General features: G+C 43.0%; 1 protein-coding gene and 1 pseudogene across 5 annotated transcripts in view; one reads left to right on the top strand and one right to left on the bottom strand.

Annotated features, from left to right (window-relative positions):
* The window catches only part of Nudt9 (nudix hydrolase 9), a 33,883-nt gene extending 29,694 nt beyond the window's left edge, over positions 1 to 4,189 (bottom strand). The window contains exons 1-2 of one of the 5 annotated variants that reach the window (XM_005003446.4): positions 3,821 to 4,186; positions 3,470 to 3,599 (exon numbers count right to left, since the gene is read on the bottom strand). Coding sequence is in view for 2 of the 5 variants with exons in the window: in XM_013151952.3 (XP_013007406.1) it covers positions 3,821 to 3,927 (107 nt within the window). In the remaining 3 variants the exon portion in view is untranslated. The other 4 variants (XM_013151952.3, XM_003469386.5, XM_023564933.2 and 1 more) reach the window with 4 other exon arrangements.
* Positions 4,190 to 14,342: 10,153 nt separating this feature from the next.
* LOC100716363 (spermatid perinuclear RNA-binding protein-like) lies at positions 14,343 to 20,998 on the top strand (annotated as a pseudogene).
* The last annotated feature ends 274 nt before the right edge of the window (positions 20,999 to 21,272 follow it).

Genomic DNA, 21,272 nt, shown 5'->3' with positions numbered 1-21,272 from the left:
AAGACTAGAAAGAAACATAAAAGGAAGAGGAAGAAAAATGAAGTTATAAAAAGGGATAAGAAAAAAACAGCAAAAATGAAGAAAAATAAGACTATCCAAACATTACCAAAGGGAGTATGAAGTGATCCAATTTACGCATTTTGGTCAAATTATGTGTGTATACTTACATAGAAAATTTTAACTAAAAAGATTAAACTTCTTAACCTGACTTTCAATGACTGCCTACTATATACACTCCTGACCCCATCTCAATGTATATAATGAAAGAAACATATTATTACACATTTGCCCAAACCCAAAAAGTGTACATCAAGAGTAAACTGTGTGGGATCTGGGGATAAAGAGATACAGGTCCATGAAACTGTAGCAAACCCACCATTCTCTGAGGAATACTGCTAAGGATGGAGGCTCCCCATGTGTAAGAGCTGGGGGGTATGGGAAATCTCTGTGTGCTCCGCTCAATTTTGCAGTGCACCTAAACTGCTCTATAAATTGAAGATATCAAAAAATGACAGTCCTCTGTTGCCCCAGTCCATCTGAGTCTTCCCCCAGTTCTAATCTTTTACTCTCTCCACTCTTCTGCCTTCAAGAAGTATAATACAGGTGGAATCATAGAGCTTTTAGATTCATGCCTGGTGGTGGTGGGATAGTATCTTGAAAAAGCTGAAACCTAGAGTCACAATATCTGACTGCTGACCAACTTACGAAAAGTAGTAACCCCATCCATTATTTTCCAGTTATGATGACTTGCTTGCTTTAGCAGCCTCAGCTCTGGAAATCCACAGAGTGAATATTCTGAAAATAAGACCTTATTCATTCTACCACCACACTCAATAAAAATGTATAAATACGAAACACATGCACAGACCTTGGTATGTGTTTTAAAAAGTAAAATTTAGAACAGAGAGCGTTGGTTTCTGCCCGAATTCTTCAATTTTGTTTTTTTTTTTTTTTTTGTACCAGGGATCAAACTCACAACCTCACACTTGCCAGGCAGGTGCTTATGCTGTTGAGCTATATCCCTGGCCCCTCTGACCAAATTCTATTACAAAATGAGCTCATAGTATGGAAGCAGGAACAAAATATTTCCACAGGAAACACTGATCTTTTTCCACCCACTTCAATCAAGTAATAAAAATATTTTTTAGGTAACTTAGGTTCTCTGTTCTTTGACTTGGGAAGAAGCACATGGAATTCCACAAATCTACTACCACTGACTTGAAAAAAACATTGACTGTTTACCAAACAAATTTAACTTTGCAAGAAAAATGGCAAAAATTCACATACTACATACAAAAGTGCTAATACTATTTATATCTGCTATTTAAAGTGGTATGCTGAAAAGCACCAGAATGAAAATACTTATACGCATGTACACAGCCCAGGCCATTTTCACTGTTACTGAATATACAAGAAATGTACTAGGCCTAATAAACAGTAATTTATAATAAATAAGTTTATAATAAATAAAATAAGTTTATAATAAATAAAACAGTAAATTAATAAGCTGATAAAGTTCATCTTACAAAGCAAAAACCAGTCCCTAAAACTTAAATATGACACAGACATGATTCTCTAAACCACAGAAAGTTTATAATAATTGTAATAGTTGTAATAGTAGCTGAATGTAAGTGTTTACAGTTACTATGCACAACACTATTCTATGCGATATAATACTGTTAACCCATTTGACCCTCACAATTCTTGAGTTTAAAGGTATCTTATTTTAAGAAATAAGAACATTAAGACCCAGAGAGATTAAATACATTTACCAAAGTCACACAAGTAACAGCAGAATCAGAATCAGAATCAGAATCCAAACCAGGCAACTGGCTCAGAATTCCAACCCTACTTATATTTATTCCAGGCTATATTAAGTCTACTTCATTTTTAGTTCAGAAATTTGGACATGTATTCACAGGAACAAAATACAAATATTCTCCACTAATTTGTCACTGTTGGATCCTGGTGGGAAATCTGGAACATGACTATATACTATTTTTTTTTCTTGAAAACAGTGAAACTTCTGACAAATCACAGGAGTTAATTACAAAACTCACTTTCAGCATTTTCCACAATTACTACAGAGTGGGGATATTCTGCATGACATCCATCTCTCTCCTAAGATGTTTAGCAATATTAGATACAAGTACTCAATACATAGTTTGGGTTGTTTTTGGTTCTGGCTTTTGTAGTTTGAGACAGGGGCTCTGTATAGCTCAGGCTGGCTTGAACTCACTATTTATAGTCCAGGCTGGCCTTGAACTTGCCATGAAGGATCCTACTGCCTCAGCCTCCGGAGTGTGGGGATTACAGGTATGTACACAACACCCCCTAGCTTGTTCTGAGCCAGTATGCAGACTGCAAGTCTGCACATACCTGTTTCACGGACCAAGACCCCATATGTATACATACCAATTCCCCACAATTAATGTATTAGGTACTGTAAACTTATCTAATAAAAGAAAGGGGGCAGGAGGGATAAAGAACTGTCACACACAACTTCACAGTATTCTGGTGGCAACAAAGATAGCATTATTCCAAAAAGCAGTACATTAAGGGGCTGGGGATTTAGCTCAGCGGCATAAGCGCCTGCCTTACAAGCAGGTAGTCGTGAGTTCGATCCCTGGTACCGAGAAAAAGGAAAAAGACCAAAAAAAAAAAAAAAAAAAAGCAGTACATTAAATCCTTTCTTCCCCAAATTCCACTCAAAGACTTAAAAAAAAAATGTATTCAAGGAAATAAAATTCACTGCAGCAGAGGAAGGACACTATTAGTGAATGTTAGATTTTAAACAATTTCAGAAAGATGGAGTGAATGAAATCCCTAAAGAGGGAGGGAGAAATGCCATCTCCACAGGGGAAGCCCAAGTACTGTGCTTGCGGTCAGTGCGCCCAAAGTTCAGAAGTGAGCAGTGAGGCAATAACCGTGGAGATTACTCAGTCGCCCAGAAACCAGAGGTTAATGTTTGCCCCCAGAAAAAAAAACCCAAAATGTAATGTTTGCCCCACAGTAAAACCCAAAAATGTAAAAGTTCAGAAGTGGGCAGTGAGGCAATCCTGAGATTACTCTCCCCCAGAAACCAGAGGTTAATGTTTGCCCCCAGAATAAAACCCAAAATCCTACTGTGAAGGGTAGTGTTTCAGAACTTGCCAACTTTGGCTTAATAACCGTAGAAATCAGCTAAGGAAGTGGAAGAAACTGTACTCCCGAGGAAAAGCCGCTCTGCCACGCCTGTGAAGTTTCAATTTATTTGCGACTTTCCAGGTTAGACGACCTGCTACAAAGAAAGAATAGTCTACCAGGCCCCCCCCCCACTTCATGTGGAGAAAACACGGCCTATTGCTCACATTAATAAAAATACGGCAAGCATCCATTACCTCTAACAGGAACTAGAAAAGAAAACGGGAAGCACCGCTCCGCACAAGTAATAAAACACCGGTCGGTGATTGTACTGTTGGTGACTTACAGAGGACGGCAAATTTCAAAATCAGGAGTCAGGACAGGTCCTGAAGCTGGGGGTTGTGGTGCGCGTCTGTCATCTCATCCAAACTTCGAGCCCAGCCAGGGAAACTCAACGGTTTAAACAGACTCTATCGCTAAGTACACAAACAGGTTGGTGACGTAACTCACTGTGAAGGCCCCGTGTTTAAACCTCAGTCACTACCCTCGCACCCCGAAAAGGTCCCTGACCCTTACAGACTTAGGGATATAAAAATTCCATGAGCTAGCAAAGTCTACGGCGTCGGCCAGACAGGAAGCTCGGTTCCCACCCCAGTCCCGGGACTTGGAACGGGAGCCGGCTGTATGTCGGCGATACCTGCGCGCCGGGATGCTGCGGCAGCCGGAGGACCCGACTGCCACCGAGGCCAGCGTCACTGACAGAGACACCGCGACGAAGGCCTTTCCCAGGGAGCGTGCGGCCATCGGCGCCCGGCAGAGCCAGGCTGCTCTCAGCTGGGCCTCGGACTCCAAGCGCAGCACCGCCGGGGCCAGGGGCACGCGTCCGCCGTGCACTAGGACCAGGCAGCCCCAACTCCCGGGACAGAGTCGCTACATCGACCAAGACACACACACACCCCGGCGCCCCCGCAAGAAACACTCGAGGGCTTTCCCAGGGGCGACCCAGTCCACACCGACACGTGACGCCCACACTGCCAACCCAACTACGGGAACCTGCATCCGGGACTCTATGACGTACCCAGTGCGTGGTGGCGTTTTACGGCACGCCACAAAACAAGTGTCGTGTAGACGTCGTAGGGCCCTGGACCCACGCGGGCTCTCAGTCCGCTCAGGCGCACGGGGCCGAGGTGGAGGGGCTTACCGGGCGGCGCCGGGGAGTACCCGGGAATACCCGGATCGGAGAAAGGAACCAGAACTGGAAGTGGCTGCTAGGAGAAGCAGAAGAGCTCGAGAGAAGTTGGCTGCACTGTTTGAGGACAGGAAGGGACAGTGTTAGCAGTCGGTTGTTAAGGAAAGCGGTGGACACTTAAACAACCCCAGCATCTTGAGGCGTTTCTCTCCCCCGCAGCCCCCTTTTTAACCCAGCTCGGTGTTTCTGCAGATTTCAAAGGTCTGGCCGACCTTTGAAACTCATGGGGATTCAAAGGAACCCATGGTCAGCGGCACAGTGCCTACCTGACAAGCTCAGGGCCCTGAGTTTGATTCCGGCTTTAAAAAATAGACTGTGGGATGGGCACACGGCCTGGACCAGAAACTTAGAAATAAAAAGTCAGCCGTCCTAGAATTTGGAATTCTAGGTTATCCAGAGAACTTTGTAATCTGGCCTTTTAAAAAAATATTAATTGTAAATGTGGCAAATTGTAAATTTTATCATTGTTTGGGCACTACACTCAAATAGAGACAAGTAAAACTGGCCATCGTAAAAGAAAGATCAAATGTAACATTCTGAGAAGTTCAGGGGTGCTTTAGAAACAGGGTCCTACTATGTGTCTCTGACTGGCGTTGAATTCCGAATCCATCTCCTGCGTCTGCTTCTCGACCATGGGAATTACAGGCATACACCATCATGCTGACCTTGAAAAAAACTGCAGAACACATGGCACGTAGTGATCCAAACTTCTGCACCAAGTTTGATCACATTCTCGCGAGACTTCTAGCAGTTTAAAACCTTATTTAATGCCTGCCCGGAAAAGCTTAAAGTTAATGAAAATTTACTGTATGTTCTAGCCAATATCAGGTCATAGGTAGTTAGGGCCTTTAACTCCCTGGATGAGTTGCCTTGGAAAGCTGGCAATGATGAACATCTCTTACATGGAGATGTAAGTCCGCCACATAACTATTTTTGAGAGAGGAACATTAAGGGAAATAATGCACTGTAGTGCCCAGTTCTTGTGGAGAGGTAGAGTCCTGCTTCACTTGTGCCACCTCCTCCTGTCATGACACGACGGGAAGTTTGTTTCTTTATATCAGGGCCAATTAGGAGGTCCGGATGGCCCAGTTACACACACACACACACACACACACACACACACACACACACACATGCTTTGAAGCCTTCTGTGCCTTCCTTTGGTACACCCCAGCCTTTAAAAAGTCTCTAGCCTTTTATTTCAGGGAACTTTGGATTCTTGATGCACTCTCTTCTTTTTGGCTATTGTAATAAAATCTTTCTTTGCTAATTTAGTACCAGCTTTATCTTTGATAGCTTTTACAGCTAGTGGAGTACTTTTATTAAAATATGCATTTTAAAAATAAATACTAAGCCGGTTATGGTGGCAGGCACATATGGTCCCACCTACTCAGGAGGCAGAGACAAAAAGGTTACTTTAGCTCAGAAGTTCTAAGCCACCCTGGCAAGAATGTTTCAAATACATGAAAAGTAAGTAAAATATCAGTACATGACATTCTCTATGCAAAGGTTGCTAACAGTGTTAGTCACTGCTTCTGCAGGAAATGTGACAGCCAGGCTCTTAGTGACATTCAGCTCATCCAAAGTCTGCTGACAGATGAATGACTAGGGAGAAAAGGAGCAAAGGACTGAATCACAACACTCTCCTGGAGGAAGAGAAGTTCCTCGGCCTGTCTTCTAACCACCTCTTCACGGAGAGGCTGGAGTAAACCTAAAAAACTGAACTAACATTGCACCATCAGAATTGAACGCAAGTCTGCTCAGGCAGGCAGCAGGTCCTCCCAGGGCCTTCGAAGAAATGGTTCTTTCCTCTGTGGCTGCTAGAGTACAGTGAGTAGGCGTGCTTGAGCTCTTGGGCAGAACTGAAACACAGCCCCAGCTCACCCATGTTGCTTACTCAGGTGTACTCAGAACCTTGGAGAAGTGAGGGCTTGCTGTTTTTATTTAGGAAACATGTCAACTTGAAGGGCCACTTACTAAAATGGGGAGCCAGGCAGAAGGTACTGAGAAATGGATGTCTTTAAGTGGGAGAGCCATGTGCATGGTTAATGGAATTAATAGGGCTGCCATGTGCATGGTTAATGGAATTAATAGGGCTGCCAGAAATATGCATGTTAAAAGAATCCCAGCTGTTTTTCTATTCATGTATTTATACCACTCATATTTATTAAGTACTGTACTCTTTACCAAGCACTGGCCTGGTTGCCAGGACTAGAGCCATGGAGAAGATGGATTAGGACCTGCTCCCAAACATTTTCCAGGTAGGAAAGGAAAATCAGTAAATAAGAAATAAGAAAAGTAAGGTGAGGGAAACAAAACTTACTGTGGAAGAGAATTATTGAAGCATAAGTAACACTTTGGGTTGCAGGGGAAAGGTGTCAGGCTCTTCTGAGGAGGTCACAGTCCAGTGGAGACCTAAAGGCAATCTTAGCAGGCACTGGAGAGAGTAGGAAAAGGGCATTGTGGGCTAGCACACTGTAAGCTGAGTGCATTCCTGAGGTAGGAAGTGCTTGTCCATATGCAGAAACAGGCCATTGTACTGAAGACAGTAAGGAATAATAGTAAATCAGAAGAATAATCATCTCCAGTTATTCAAGGCATGGTGGCTCATGCCTATCATTCTAGCTGTGCCGGAGGCTGAGACAAGAGGATCACAAGTCTGAGGCCCACTTGGGCAATTGAGTAAATAATAATCTGGGTGCAGGTGTGGTGGCAGATACCTGGAATCCCAGACCTCTGGCAGGCTGAAGCAGGAGGATCACAGCTTCAAACCCAGCCTGGGCAACTTACTGAGAGACCCTGTCTCAGATCAAACAATTGGGGATGTACCGAGTGGGAAGGTCCTGGTCAGATGGGCTGATATGCAGACACTGCTGGCTGTTTCCCCACACTTCTTTATTCTGTGTTACATGTCGGAACTGTTTTCTTTAAAATTTAACCACACTGTGTTAACTGCAGCCAAAGGGCCAAATGGCCCTAGTCTAGGAGATGAAAGCAGAGTCTATCTACCGCATGGATCTTCTGGGAAAAGGATGGGTTTCCTGGTGAAGGAAACTGGTTCATTTCACAAACACCCTGACCCTTTGCCTCATTGCCTCCTTCTCTTACCAGCACTTGATGAGGAAATTTTCACAGATGAGGAGCAGCTGCACTGTCTTGACACTAATAACGACAGTCACACAGTGCTGGTGGCAGAGCAGGGTGTAGCAGAAACCTGAGCTTTTTCTCACCCAGCACCATTCCTGGACAAGAAAACAAACTATTTGCCTAGCCCACTGTGGTTGGATTTAATTTAAATAAAAAAAATCTAACATAAGAGCCAGGCATGCAAGACCACATAGACCATGGTGCAGAATTGTCCTCGGGGCAGTGAGAAGTCCCTAGAACCCCACCAAACTTAACCCTTCAGAGCACAGCACAGCAGGTGTGGTAAAAGTTGGGACTGGACAAACCGAAGCACAACAGCAGCACCTCTGGGAATTGGAATGTGTGCTGACTTTCTATTACTCCAGTCAAATACCTGAGAAAAATCAGCTGACCAAGAGGAAAGTGTTGCTGGAGCTAATGAGTGCAGAGATCTCAGTCCATCACTGAGCGTGTGGCTGGACAGAACATTATGTCAGGGAAAGGAAGGCGTGGAGCAAAGTTGTTCAGATTATGGCCAGGATATAAAAGGAAATGGAGCAGAAGCAGGGCTGTGGTCCCATGACCCCTCATGAACAGGCCCTTGGCATCCTCACTTCCTTCCATTGGGCCCTATCACCTCCAAGCAAGTGCCTATGCTTCAACACATGGCCCCTTGGAGGACACTCCATATCCCGACTGGGCCATGGTGGGAAAGCAGGTAGTTGAATTCTCAATACCTGCTTCTACTGAACATCTCTCCCTTCTTCCCTCAATCTACAGGTTCCCACTCCTTCCCTGCAGCAAGGATTTTCTTCATACCCTCTGTGTCTTTTCAGTCAGGGAAACTACACACACACACACACACACACACACACACACACACACACACACACACACCCCAGTCCTGCTTCTTGATGTGTGCTGAATTTGTAAGGCCTTTCTCACTTGACAGAGTGCAGTTTTCAGATTAATCCTGTGCTAAAGATATGAAAATCCCACTTGACAGTCACTTCTTTGTTCTCGTATCTGCTCTTTCCTCTGAGACACAGCAACCATTATTTTAAATGGCTAGGATGTCTGAAGATATGCAAGATATTAGGAACATCTAAATATATTTCCAAAATATCCTCAGTATTTTTCATTTTGACCATGTAGTTGGAGCAAATTGTTCATTTCTCTGTGACTGTTTCTCACCTGCAAAATGAGAAGATAGAATACTCAACATCATAGAGCCATGAAAATAAAAGATGCTAACATAAAATGTCTCAACACAAATTCTAAGATTCTTGTTTTCCCCTCCAATCAGGAACCGCACAGAGTGGGATCACTGAGCAGGGCAGACAGTTGAATAGAAGGGAAAAGTAGCCAACAGCAGGAAAAAAGCATGGCAGAGGCGAACCAGTGTATGTTGGCCATAACCATTAATATAGGTGGCCTCAATTTACCAATAAAAAGAAACAGGCAGAGTGGATCAAGACACAAGATCCATCAATATTTAGTATACAAGAACATTTTTCAAAGTCAAAGGAGAGAAAATGCTGCATGCAAAGGGAACCTGAAAAAAACAGGGGTCACTTGCTCATCAACTGCAAAATGGATAAGAAAGATAATGACATTTTTACACTATACCTCATGGCATGGGCAGCTCTTTCAAAGATAGCAAGACATATGGTAGCCATTATTGATTTCTTGTTATCTTGTTTTAAAGTCCTGTATTGCTTTCACTGTTCTATTTTGATTGGTTTTATTCTGTTCTGTTTTATTTGATTTTATTAGGTCTCATGGTATGAGCAGCTATTTTGAAAGTAACAAGAGGCATTATGGTAGCCATTGTTGATTTCCTGTTATCTTGTTTTGAAGTCCTGTATCACTTTCACTGTTTTGATTGGCTTTATTCTCCTTTATTTTGTTTGGTTTTATTCTCAAAAATAAAAAATTTTGTTTTGTTTTGGTTTGGTTTGGTTTTTTTGTTTTGTTTTTTGATACCAGGGATCCAACTGATGACCTCATGCTTGCCAGGCAGGGGCTTAGGCCACTGAGCTGAATCCCCTCAAAAATAAAGAAAATTTTGAAAAAGAAATATATTGTCTCACAACTCTGGAGATGAAAGTCTGAAATTAATTTCATAATTAAGGTGTGAGCTAGCCCCAGTCCCTCTGGGGGACATGGGGGAGAATCTGTCCGTGGCTTCTTCTGGCTTCTGGAGTTCACCAGCCTCATGACTTGTGGTCACATCACTGCAGCATTCACTTCATGGTCATGCTGCCTTTCCATTTATCATTTATGTCACAGCCTCTCTCTCTCTCTCTCTCTCTCTCTCTCTCTCTCAATCTCTCTCCTTTCTTTTTTTGTACCAGGGATTGAGCTCATAACCTTGCACCTTACCAGGCAGGTGGTTATGCCACTAAGCTAAATACCAGCCTCACAGCCTCTCTTTTGTCAGGACACAGCACAATGTTATCATCTCAAAATCCTCAATTTCATCTGCGAAGACCCTTTTTCCATGTTAGGTAATATTTACAGGTTCTAGTGATTCAGACTGTCAGGCATCATCTTTTGGCATCACTGTTCAGCTTACTATGGCAGAACTCAAATTTAGGTCTGTATGACTATAAAATCTAACTCCTGACTACAGCATGTATCTGTCCACTATTAAACCCCTGAAATGTCCAAGCACCATGGCAGATACATAGATGTAATAGTGAGCAAATCAGACACTGCAGGCTGACCTAGGCTGCCTTATAAACCTGCAGGTTAGATGGGGAGGCATCACACAAATAGCAAGTTACAAACAGGACACGTTCTGATGAGAGCTCCTTGGTGCTCTGAGGATGTATGCTAGGGAAATTCAGTCAGTGTTCAGTAGGAAAATCTCCACATGTAATGCTTGAGATCCGAGGGAAGTATAAAAGTCACATGACAGAATGGAGAACAAAGGCTTAGCTGCTCTGCCACTGTGGCAGCTTACACAGTTGTGGCACATGACATGTGACTGTGGCCCAGAGTGTGGGATTTGTTTCCAATCCCTACCATTTTAAGGAAGACGGAGAACAGTCCCGTCTTGGAAAGGGCACAGTGCTGCTCCAGAGCTGTGTTAACCTTGCAGTCCTGTTTCACAGGATCTTCCTTGACCTGACATCCTACAGAGCATTACCGTGGCCCACTGTGCTCAGGACATCACACATAATGCACCCAGTAGGTGGCAAGTGGTGGAAGGTGACTTCGATATACTTACTGATTAACCTGGGACACTTCCAGTGTTGAGGAGGTCTGCAGCCATAGAAGGATTGAAGTCAGTGGTGGCAAACCTTTTGGAGATAATGACCCAAACGGCAACCAAAACCCACTTATCACAAAGTGCCAGCACTGCAATTAAACCTCAATACTGATGTTTGGTTTAGAAAAAAAATCTTACACGTCAGCATCTTTTGTCCTAAAAGAACACACTTGCCATGGGTTCACCACCACAGAGCTAGGTCAAGACTGCTGTGCTGAAGCTTGTTTGACTCTTGGCTCACAAATCCCTGCCAAGTTCACTGGTGCAAGACTTACCCGTGGTGAATACGGGAGCTCTGTGGATTCTCTGGTGGCCTCAGGGTCAGGAGCAAAACCTCTAGGGCTGTATCACAGGACCATGTCTTTCTTGGCAAAGAACTATTTACCATCTGGCAGCTCCTGGAGTGTTACTAAACCCCAGCAAGTGCCAAGTGGTCATGAAAATCAAGTGACCATTGAACAAGGAAGCTGCATTACTTGCTATGTCATTAAAATAGCATTTAATACCCTGAAGGAGGAAACTTCAAATAATCCCCAAACTTTCCAGGAGCAGTGAATCTTCCTAGGTTTGTCCCTTGTTTCTTCATATGCATCTTTATCAAAGAGACATTGTTGATGTCCACCGTTTACAAAGCCCAGCAGGATTAGATTTGAGTTCCATTTCTGTGTGGATCGATGGAAGCTAGATTAAATGCACGCAGGATGGCAGGAAGAGAGCACATTCTGTAGAACTTAGAAAAAGAGGGAAGGGAGTTTGGGTTTATCATTTGTGTAATGATACAGAGTGATTTAAGCAGCAGACGGATCTGATCTGATTTGTACTTTTAAAATACTATAGGTACCCTGCAGGAGAACTGAGAAAAGGAGTAGGGGGGATAAAGAAGCGTATGATGACTCCACTTCCCTTTATCCGAAGAATACTTGGGGGGGCTTGCAGCTGCACGGAAGCAAAGGTCATTGTTCTACGCATAGCATTCTTTGCATCTTATAAAATGTTACAGAGAAGCCTGTCATTGACTTGTGATTTGTAGGAGTTTTGTGTTTTAAAAATCTGTGATGGCCAGTTAAGGGAATTACTAGAGAGAAGTTTATGAGCTCACCAGGTTTCATTGTAGATTTTGTGTTTATTAAATGAACTTAAAGGAAGTGATTTCAGTTAACATTTGGATGGAAAAGTTTGCCACTGTACTCCACATCTGGATATGCTGTTTACATTCCTTTGTAGAACCTAGATCTTCCTAAGCTCCTTAGCAGGTAAATGTTGAACACTTCTGCTTCGTGGTCAAGATGGAATCACAGGCCATCACACAGGCAACTGACTTGTCTGTTTTCTTGTGTTTTTTTCCATGATGCTACTGCCTCATCTTGATTTATAAACAAAACCTGGAAAGCCTACAAAATGAATGTTTTGTGGTTTATCAGGAAATGATACAGAAAATATTGCTGTTATTTATGGTGAAGAAAATTTCATATAGTTTATTTCAATCTAAACAAAATGTGGGCCATGGGCAGGCCACCACCATTGCGGGGACAGCCAGACCCCAGGTCCTTCCTGTGCTCAGTCTGGCAATCAAGAAAAGCCCAAAGTCAGCCGCTGATTTGGAGCAACACAGGCTGTAAAGATAGCTATGGAGGTGAAATGTTATTTGATGCTTGTAGTGTTTGGTATTTCACTTACCTTGCAGGTCTAGGGCTGGTGGTCTGATCATCTATTCAGAAGATGGTGGTATGCAATGTGGCATCTAGGGGGAATCTCCTTCTGAGGGTGATAGCCATTGTTAATTCCCTATTGTCTTGTTTTGAAGTTCTGTATCATTTTCATTGTTTTGTTGGGTTGGGTTTTATTTTCTTGTTTTGCTTGATCTTGTTATATCCCATGGCATGGGCAGCTATTTCAAAGACAGCAAGATATACTGTGGTAGCCATTTTGGATTTACCATAGGTTGTTTTGAAGTCCTTTACTGCATTCATTGTTTTGTTTTTGTTGGCTCTATTCTGTTCTGTTCTGTTTGATTTTCACTGTGTCTGAGGGTATCTGTAGCTATTTTGAGAAAAACAAGAGGCATTATGGTAACTATTGTTGCTTTTATATTGTTTTAAAGTCCTGTGTCACTTACACTGGTTTGTTTTGATTGGTTTTATTGCTTTATTTTCCTTGGTTTTATCCTCTTTAAAATAAATTTTTTAAATAAATAAAATGTGAATTTTGTCTAAAGTTCAAAAACTATAGCATTCTACTCTCAGCAGTGGTGTTTTGTTGAGCTAGTTCTTCTCAATCACTGAAAATCAGTTAAACACTGGCAGTGAGCTGCACTTTTGTCTAAATGGGAAATGTGACTGAATGTGTTGATGACAACAGAAGACAGTGCAGTAAGTGCCCAGCAGGATTAGATTTGATAATTAGATTAGATAAATGCCGATGACAACTGCAGAAGGGTGTTGGGAGCAGGCTTCAGCGGCCACCACTGTGGGAGAAGAACTATTTTGAGCTGAAGGCATTTGAGAATCATCATCTTGCAGCCTGCGGTCTATCTGAAAGCAGAGTCTCCAGAGTAAACCAAATGAAACAGATGCTGTACCAGGCAACTGCATCGCTGGGGAGACGGATTTTCACCATTGGGGACAGGTCAGCCCTGCACCTGTCTTGGTCTCTTTTGCTGCAGTCACATGGTAGACTGGGTAACTTTTAGAGGGGACATTCACTTCCTACAGTTCAGGAGGCTGGAAGGTCCAGGTGCATGGCGTGGTCCAAGAGCATGTGAGGGGCTTCTTCCGTGTGCTGTGTGGAAGAAACCATCACGCAGGAGACAGAGGAAGCCTGTTAGTACAAGCTCTCCTATTCCAACATCACAACCTCCTCTGCTGACCTCCCAGTGCCCTTGCCTTCCAATACCATCCCTATGGCCTATGGATAAAGTTTCCTTGAATTTCAGGGGACACATTCTAAACAGACTGTCACCAAGCTGTCATCTCTCTCACCCCTTTTCCTGAAGTCCCAGGTGTACCTCCTAAGTCATTCATTTTCCCAGAATTGCCCTTCTCTCCCACGCTTCCCTTATTAGAATCATAGGTAAGTCCCAAATTCTAACTGCCTCCTGGAATCTGTGAATTTCCATACCTGCTTGAATAAAAATCTCCTTTCTCTCAATAATCTTTGTCAGTTGAATGCACAGGCCACCAAACACTGACTTAAAAGGGTGGAGTGAAAGTGTTTTCCAACTCCCGCCACTACCATGGCTGGGAAATGGTTCAAAAGAGTGTCCCAGAACCAATTCTTCGGGCTCTGGAGGACAGTCTTATATTCTGGAGCAAAAAACCGCTCCCTAGTTTGTTTATTTATTTAGATACTGCAGATTGTACCACTGAGCTAAATCCATGGCCCTGTTTTTCCCATTTTAAAAGCATCTACACCATGAAGAAAAGTGGTTGGTTGCAGAAGGCTGGAGGGGCAGGAGGTGAAGGTGCCCAGCGTCCCCTGAGAGTTTCCTGAGGGAGGAGCAGGGCCAGCAGAGGAGACAGCCTGCGATCGGGGTCAGGGTGCTGAGGGAGCTGGTGTTGGACAATGAGCATGGTCCTGACAATTGCTTCTATTTATGCCAGTGACCATCAGCTCATTTCCACCATGCAGGACCGCAGGAGAGTGGGCAGCTTTGAGAACCGAGCTGCTACCTTTCTGACAGAGCAGAGGCTTTGGCAGCTCCCCATTGGCATGTGGGCACCGCAGTCCACAGAGTGAACTCACAGGACAGGACCTGGCAGCTTTCTATAGCTCAGGGAAGGAAGTGGACCAACTTTTCTTCAACTTGGAAGGCTGCAAACAATACATATGATTTAAGAAAAAGAGCAGTGTTGGGAGAGTCAGGCTAATGGAGTTGACCCGATGGCAGGAAAGAGGAACTGAATGGAAGAGATCACTCTAATCACCAGGACTGCAAACCTAGGACAAGAACTCTGAACGCTCTTTGATTTACTCCCCCATCCTCCCTTTGGAGTAAATTAGACCATAATGAGCATAGCTGCAGCTTTGAGAGGAAAAGAAAGATAACAAGCAAAGCTGGATTGCAGGGAAGCCTCTGCCTGGCCTTCAGGTCCTTCTAGCCGCAAGCCGCTTCCTCAGAGCCGCGGAATGCGCAGAAAATTAAGCAAAACTGTATCGGGCAGCCCAAGATTCTGAAGCAGAGTGTAAGCATGGATCTGTTTCAAATCCTGCAGAAAATACTGTATGTTTTGGACACTCTGTGTAGTGAAGTCCTTAGATAAAATATTCAGATTTAAATTCTAGTATCAGGTGGCAGAAGAAATTTTCACTATGCATCATCTCATTCAATTCTGGTTTACTGACTTTATAATCTTATGGAGGAGTCTACTTTCTTCAGAGCTCAACCTTATATAATTCCTTTACAAGGTACTTCCTTCTTTATGAATTTATAGCACGTATCTTTCTAAAACTGCCTGTGGCTACATTATTCTTTAAAATGTTTAACTTTTCTGCCTGTTTACTCTTTTCTTTGATTCAATCAACATAGTCTCTTCATCTTTAAAATACAAGGCACTGAAGTAAGTTTAGTTTTCTAGATCAGTAAAAATACAGCTATGTACAGGAGTCTAAGCTGGCCTTGAACTCTCTATGTGGCCTGGACTGGCCTTAAACTCAGTGATTCCCCTGCCTCAGCCTCCCAAGTTCTGGGATTATAGCCACATACCACCATAGATGCCTGATAATTCAAAAAGAATCTGGAGAATAAAATTTCAGTTATATTCCAAAATACTACTCAAATGTTACTCACTAATCTATAATTAAGCAATTTATTGCAGTAGCAGTCCTTAATCATTTACACTACAAAATAATCATAATATAAAAGCTGAAGACTAAAGGAAAGGCTTGATACTCTGGTACCCACAGCACCAGATGTGATCATGAAACAAATTGAGCTTTCAACAGACTTACCAGAAAGTCACAGTTCTTACAAATCATTTCCCAAAGAAAAGACATACTGTATGCAGGGTCATGTTGGCTCAGGCCATAAATGAGAAAATGTCTGAGCCCAAGGAGGCTTAGAGGAGTAATTCTCAAATGAAGGTTAATACATACCGTGGGATCACAGGGCAGGGCAGAGGTAGGTTAGGTCTCCTTAGGAGGGTGGCAGGAGCTCCTCTTTATACACTTTATACACTTACACCTCCCAAGTCACAAGTGTATAACTTCTTAAAAAGCATATCAAACATTAATATGCTAATTATTATTAGTAACAATACCCCAAGGTGGTTTTTTTGTTTGTTTGTTTGTTTTTCCTTTTGGAGGTGGAATCTCACTATATAGATCAGGCTGGCCTTGAATTCACTGTAGCCCAGGCTGGCCTCAAACTCCCAGCAATCCTCCCCCCTCAGCCTCCCAAGAACTGAGATTACAGATGGGTGTGTGCCATGACACCCAGCACTCCAAGACATTTACACATGAATTATAATTAATTTTTGTTCACTGTTTTCAAACAATATTAAAGGAAGGCATATATTTGAAACCAAATATTGTAATCAAAATCTCCATAATTAGTGGAGTGTGGTGGCACGCGCCTCTAATTTCAGCTACTTGAGCGGTTGAGGTAGGAGAATTTACAGTTAAAGTCCAGCCAGGACAACTGTGCAAGACCCTGTGTCTGAAAAAAATTTTAGAGGACTGGAGTGTAGCTTGGTGAGACAGCACTTGTGACATTGAACAGATTTAAACAGCCATGCTGATGTCAAAAATACAAACTGTTAAAGAATGACTTTCTTACTGTATTATGATCCTATTATTTCAGCTGATTTTTTTTTGTTTTGGTGGCACTGGGGATCAAACTCATGACCTGGTGCTTTCCAGGCAGGTGCTTATACTGCTGAGCTAAATCTCCAGCCCTTCAGCTGATTTTAATAAAAATGATACAGTCATATAAATCTGGTTGCTTAAGCAATGAGACCTCTAATGCATCTCTAGTAGACACTTGGAGATGGGTGATGCTAAATTGGTGGCTGCGGAGGCTTTGCTTTGAGGCTCTTGACATTAGCGCTCCGAGCTATCACTCGTGATAAATGAAAGAAAAGTTTTCACCACAGATTTTAATTTTTTGTTGATGCAGTATCATATATTGATTTTTTGGCATTGTCATTTAAACATAGCCCACATAATTTGGCAAAGTTCCATCCAAGCCCATGTTTCAGGAAGGGGCTTCTTATTTCTTAGATCCCTAATAAAGATCCAGTGAAAAGACCTTTCTGTGGGGGCCTCCCGGAAAACCTGGGCCGCATCCAGCATATATTAAGTAGTATTTTGGAATATAACCTGGATGCACTAACACCAGTGCAAACCGTGGACAGTTCAGCCTCAGCTGGCCTGGATGGAAACGGGTTAGAGCACAGGGACTCGTGGCAGGGATGACCAAAGCCCTGAGGGGAAACTGAACACTCCCTTCAGTGTGCAGTGGGTGTCTAGCTGTTGTTTCCTCTGCTCTTCCAACTGCTTGCTAGGTGAGGAAAGTTTCATTTGTTTTTAATGTTTTCTTCAAATCCTAAAATCACAGAGAAGAGGGGTGCTTAAGGAGGATAGTAACATCCATTTGAACTGTGCCTTCTTATTAGACTTTTCCAATCCAATAACATCTTTGTGGGTCCCCCAAAAGAGCCCAGCAAGCTCACTGCCCAAGTGGGGACCAGGCAGAGCATACCCCAGGGGAGGAATTTGTTGTTTTCATATTGTTGCATTATATGAATGCAATGCTATCCGTCCTACTTTGATGGCCATACAAATAGTTTCTGGTTCTTGACTAAGTGTATGAGTGTATCCAGTTCTTGATTAAGTGTATGAGTGTATTTCAGAGAAAAGCCTTCGAGCATCTTTCAGTATTTGATGCTGAGTGACTGTCAAGGGACCCAGGCTTATGAAGTGGTACCATCACACACAACAGTGTCTTGTGAAGATGACAATAAAGAGAGGGAAGGATCAGAAAAAAGAAGCTTAAAATGCTATAGAAAACCAGTAGATTGTTTAATAATGACAATCACCATGCTATGGTGAAACATTCACAATCTATCCATCTCCGGAAGAATGCGGAGCTGTTCAAATACAATGTCCACTGCTGAGTGTGCTCTTAACCATGTCTTGGAGTGACTGAATGAAACAAGGCACAAAAACAGAGAGAGAGACAGACATGAAGGAACATTAGGCTAGAAAGCTAGTCCAAGGACCAAAGTGGTCGGACATTGTGTGGTGTATTGAGGACTGGCCTGGCTGCAAAAAGCTTGTTGATAACAAAAAAAGAAAAATAAAGAAAGAAAGAGAAAAAGAGAAAAAACTAATACGGACTTGGAATTGGTTTTAATGTGCACAGGCACAGAGACCTTGTTAAATACAGTCAAAGATAATTTTCCTATTCAGGTTTAGAAATTCACATGAGAGAAATACCAAGTGGAACGCCATATAGAAGAGGTATCTACTGTAATTAGGAATACGAGAGAACTCTTGCAACTTTGAAGGTGATACTTGCCCTCTAGTTAGGGGATGGAGAAAACACTGCAATGAGAGATCCTTCAAGACCAGCACCTTTACCCATGCAGACCCCAGATGCGTGAAACAAACGTAAGCAAAAGTGTTCCTCTGGATAGCGATTGTCCCAGGGCAAGATCCAGCTAAAGGACTGATTTTCTGATTCCTAGTATCAGAAAACATGGACCAGTTAAACAGTTAGATGTGCACCACAGTGACAGTGGCCCCCAGGGCTTAGATATGGACTGCAGAGCCCCGGTCCCTGAGCTTGGGTTCTGGTTCCCTTTTCCTGGTTTTGGAACCTTGAACAACTTGCTTGACCTCTCTGGCCTCAATGTTCTTATCTTTCAACAGGAAATGATACCAAGAATGGTACCTCTGGTACCTAACTCACAGCGTCAAGGGCACAAATAAATGTGTCAGGTACTCAGCATTCTCTGTTCCCCATGTCACTAACACACCAAATGGTGTGTATACATTGGTTGATGAAATTTCCTCATGGTACCACTTGTGTCTCCTGAGGAATAACTGTCATTAAGATGAATAACAGAGAAAACAAACTCATTCACCTTACTCTCCCAAGTGGGTCTTTGGAAGATTCCCAACAGCTCAAAAATTAGAGATCTGCAGCTCTGAGATTAAAGACTATTGGGCTGGGGATTTAGTTCAGTGGCATAAGTGCCTGCCTTGCAAGCAGACAGTCGTGAGTTCGATCCCTGGTATCGATAAAAAAACGAAAAAGACCAAAAAAAAAAAAAGTCTAAAGACTATTCCCTGGGGTGTTAGGTCTACTCAGAGACCCTGTGCTTATTGAGGCTGCACCACCTCCACCGAAGTGTCAGCAAAAATGAGCCCCTTGCTTTCCCTAGGAAGCTAGCTGGGATCCAAATGCATTTGGAAATGGCCATTAAGCAGAGAAGCTAGAAGTCTCAGAGATTTCCTGGGGAGAAGCAGAGAGCACTGAGAAGCTGGTAATGGCAGGAACCTGGTCAGACTCAAAGCCATTCTCCAGCTGAGCTCAGATCACTCATGACCCTCCCTTCCTTGTTTATACAGCAAAAGATGGGCAGCAGTAGTTGCCCCTTTTATGAGGGTGATGTGTTCTGAGACCCCTAGTGGGAGCCTGAAATCAAAGATAATCTAAACTCTATATACGAGGGGTTTTGTTTCATTTTATGACCTACCTATTATAAAGTTTATGTATTAGACAGTAAAAGATTAAGCAATAATAACTAATAGTAAAGTAGAACAATTATAAGTTGTAATATAAGTTACTTTAAAGTTAAAAAAAAAATCCTCCAGACTTCCTGGACAGCAGCAATGCCTCAATGTATTGGTGTGTCTCCAGCCCTCCAAATAGTTCCAGGCAAGGGCAAAGGGGTGAAATCATGTAGAGCTGTTCTTTCTACATGACTGATGCCCAGAGTTCCCTCATGGGCACCATTAGGAGATGGCCATTAGAGTTTATATGTGAAAAGTCTACAGGTTCTTGTCATAGACGTTTGAGGGCTTGAGATGAGGAAAGGAATGTTTGGGGTCTGGAATACTGCTTCCAGTGGGTCCTGGTCGGCATGGTCCTCGTGAGCACGACCTGACAGATGTTTTGAGCTATATGACTGTCGGGCAAAAAGCGGACAAAGCAGACATCGCCCACAGCCCACAGCATGCACTGTCAGCTTTGGGCCAGATTTACTAAGTGTTGGTGATGGGCCCTCTTTCATCTAATAAGCCCTTTCAGAAGTATTCCTGGTCAGTTACTGATAAGGAAGGTGTTGGCCCTTCAGCTCTAAAAAGGCCATTTAAAGATGAATTAGGGTTTGATAAAAGTCCTGATAAGAAGATAAGATGAAGCTTAAGGTAAATCCTGGATCGTAAAGCAACAGACCTTTTGAATGCACTAATGAGGCTCAGTGAAGTCAGGCCTGGGCTTCAGCATAAGCTCTTGTCTCAGTCTAGCCCTGTCTGTGTTCCAGTCTTAACAGTGCCTGCAGATGTGGATGGCACAACATACAAAGCCTCAGGACCACCCAAGAAACTTCAAAACTTCACACAGCAGTGAAGGTATTACAGGCAGTAGGGTACCCAACAGGCTTCAAAGCAGATACTGAATAGATGAGTTCTGATGAAAATCAGATAATGAAGCAAAATTGAAAGTGTCTTCAAACTCCAGTAATTCTTCTAGAAATGTGACACCTGAAACCTCCAGTACCTCAGAGCTAAGAACTCAGGGCCCTGTCTCCACAATAAGTGGTAAAAATCCTGCAATGGAGCTCAATGCAAAAAGATGAGGACTCAAGTGTGAACTCATCCCAGAAACTGGTGGAAGCCATGACAAGCACTTCGTGATGGAGGTAGAAGAATGGAAGCTCAGGGCGCAGGTCCAAATGATAAAGTGGCAAAGCTACACGTAGCTTTAGCTGTTCTAAAGGAGCTGTTTTCTGGACCCAATGCGGCAAATCATAGGAAAAAGAAGATTATTCCTCAGGCAAAAGTGTTGCGATACAGCTGTGTCTGAAGCAGGCCAGGTGATTCAAAGCAGAGAGCAGATTTCACCAGGGCTACAGCTGCTCCTGGCTACAAAGCTCCAGGCCATGGGAGGCCATACAGTGACGGCACAGCTGCCCCTCCCTGTGGTTTACCAGGGAGAGTGGTTCTGTTAACTCATTACAAAATCCCCAACGTATCCTGTTCCCCTCTCCTTCTTTTAGCAAATGACAGAAGCTTATGCCTATTGAATAACAATACAGTACAATGCAGAATGTTGGAGGAAAAGCCTTTGGATCCTGCTTTCTTTGAGCACATACTTGATCAAAATTATTTGTAAAGAGCGTCTTTCCTACTTTTTTATTTAAAAAATACAAATGTAGTTCTCTACAACTTTAAAACACCAAAAAAAGAAAGCAAGAAAGGAAATGAAACTGTACCACATTTCTGGGAAGTAATTTATACCAGCCATTATGTTCTGGTGAAATAAGCCTACCA

Source organism: Cavia porcellus, unplaced genomic scaffold (genome assembly GCF_034190915.1).
Source record: "Cavia porcellus strain 051 isolate PalLab524CR breed Dunkin Hartley unplaced genomic scaffold, mCavPor4.1 scaffold_5, whole genome shotgun sequence".
Lineage (NCBI taxonomy): Eukaryota > Metazoa > Chordata > Mammalia > Rodentia > Caviidae > Cavia > Cavia porcellus.
This window is presented reverse-complemented; position numbering and strand designations above follow the sequence as displayed.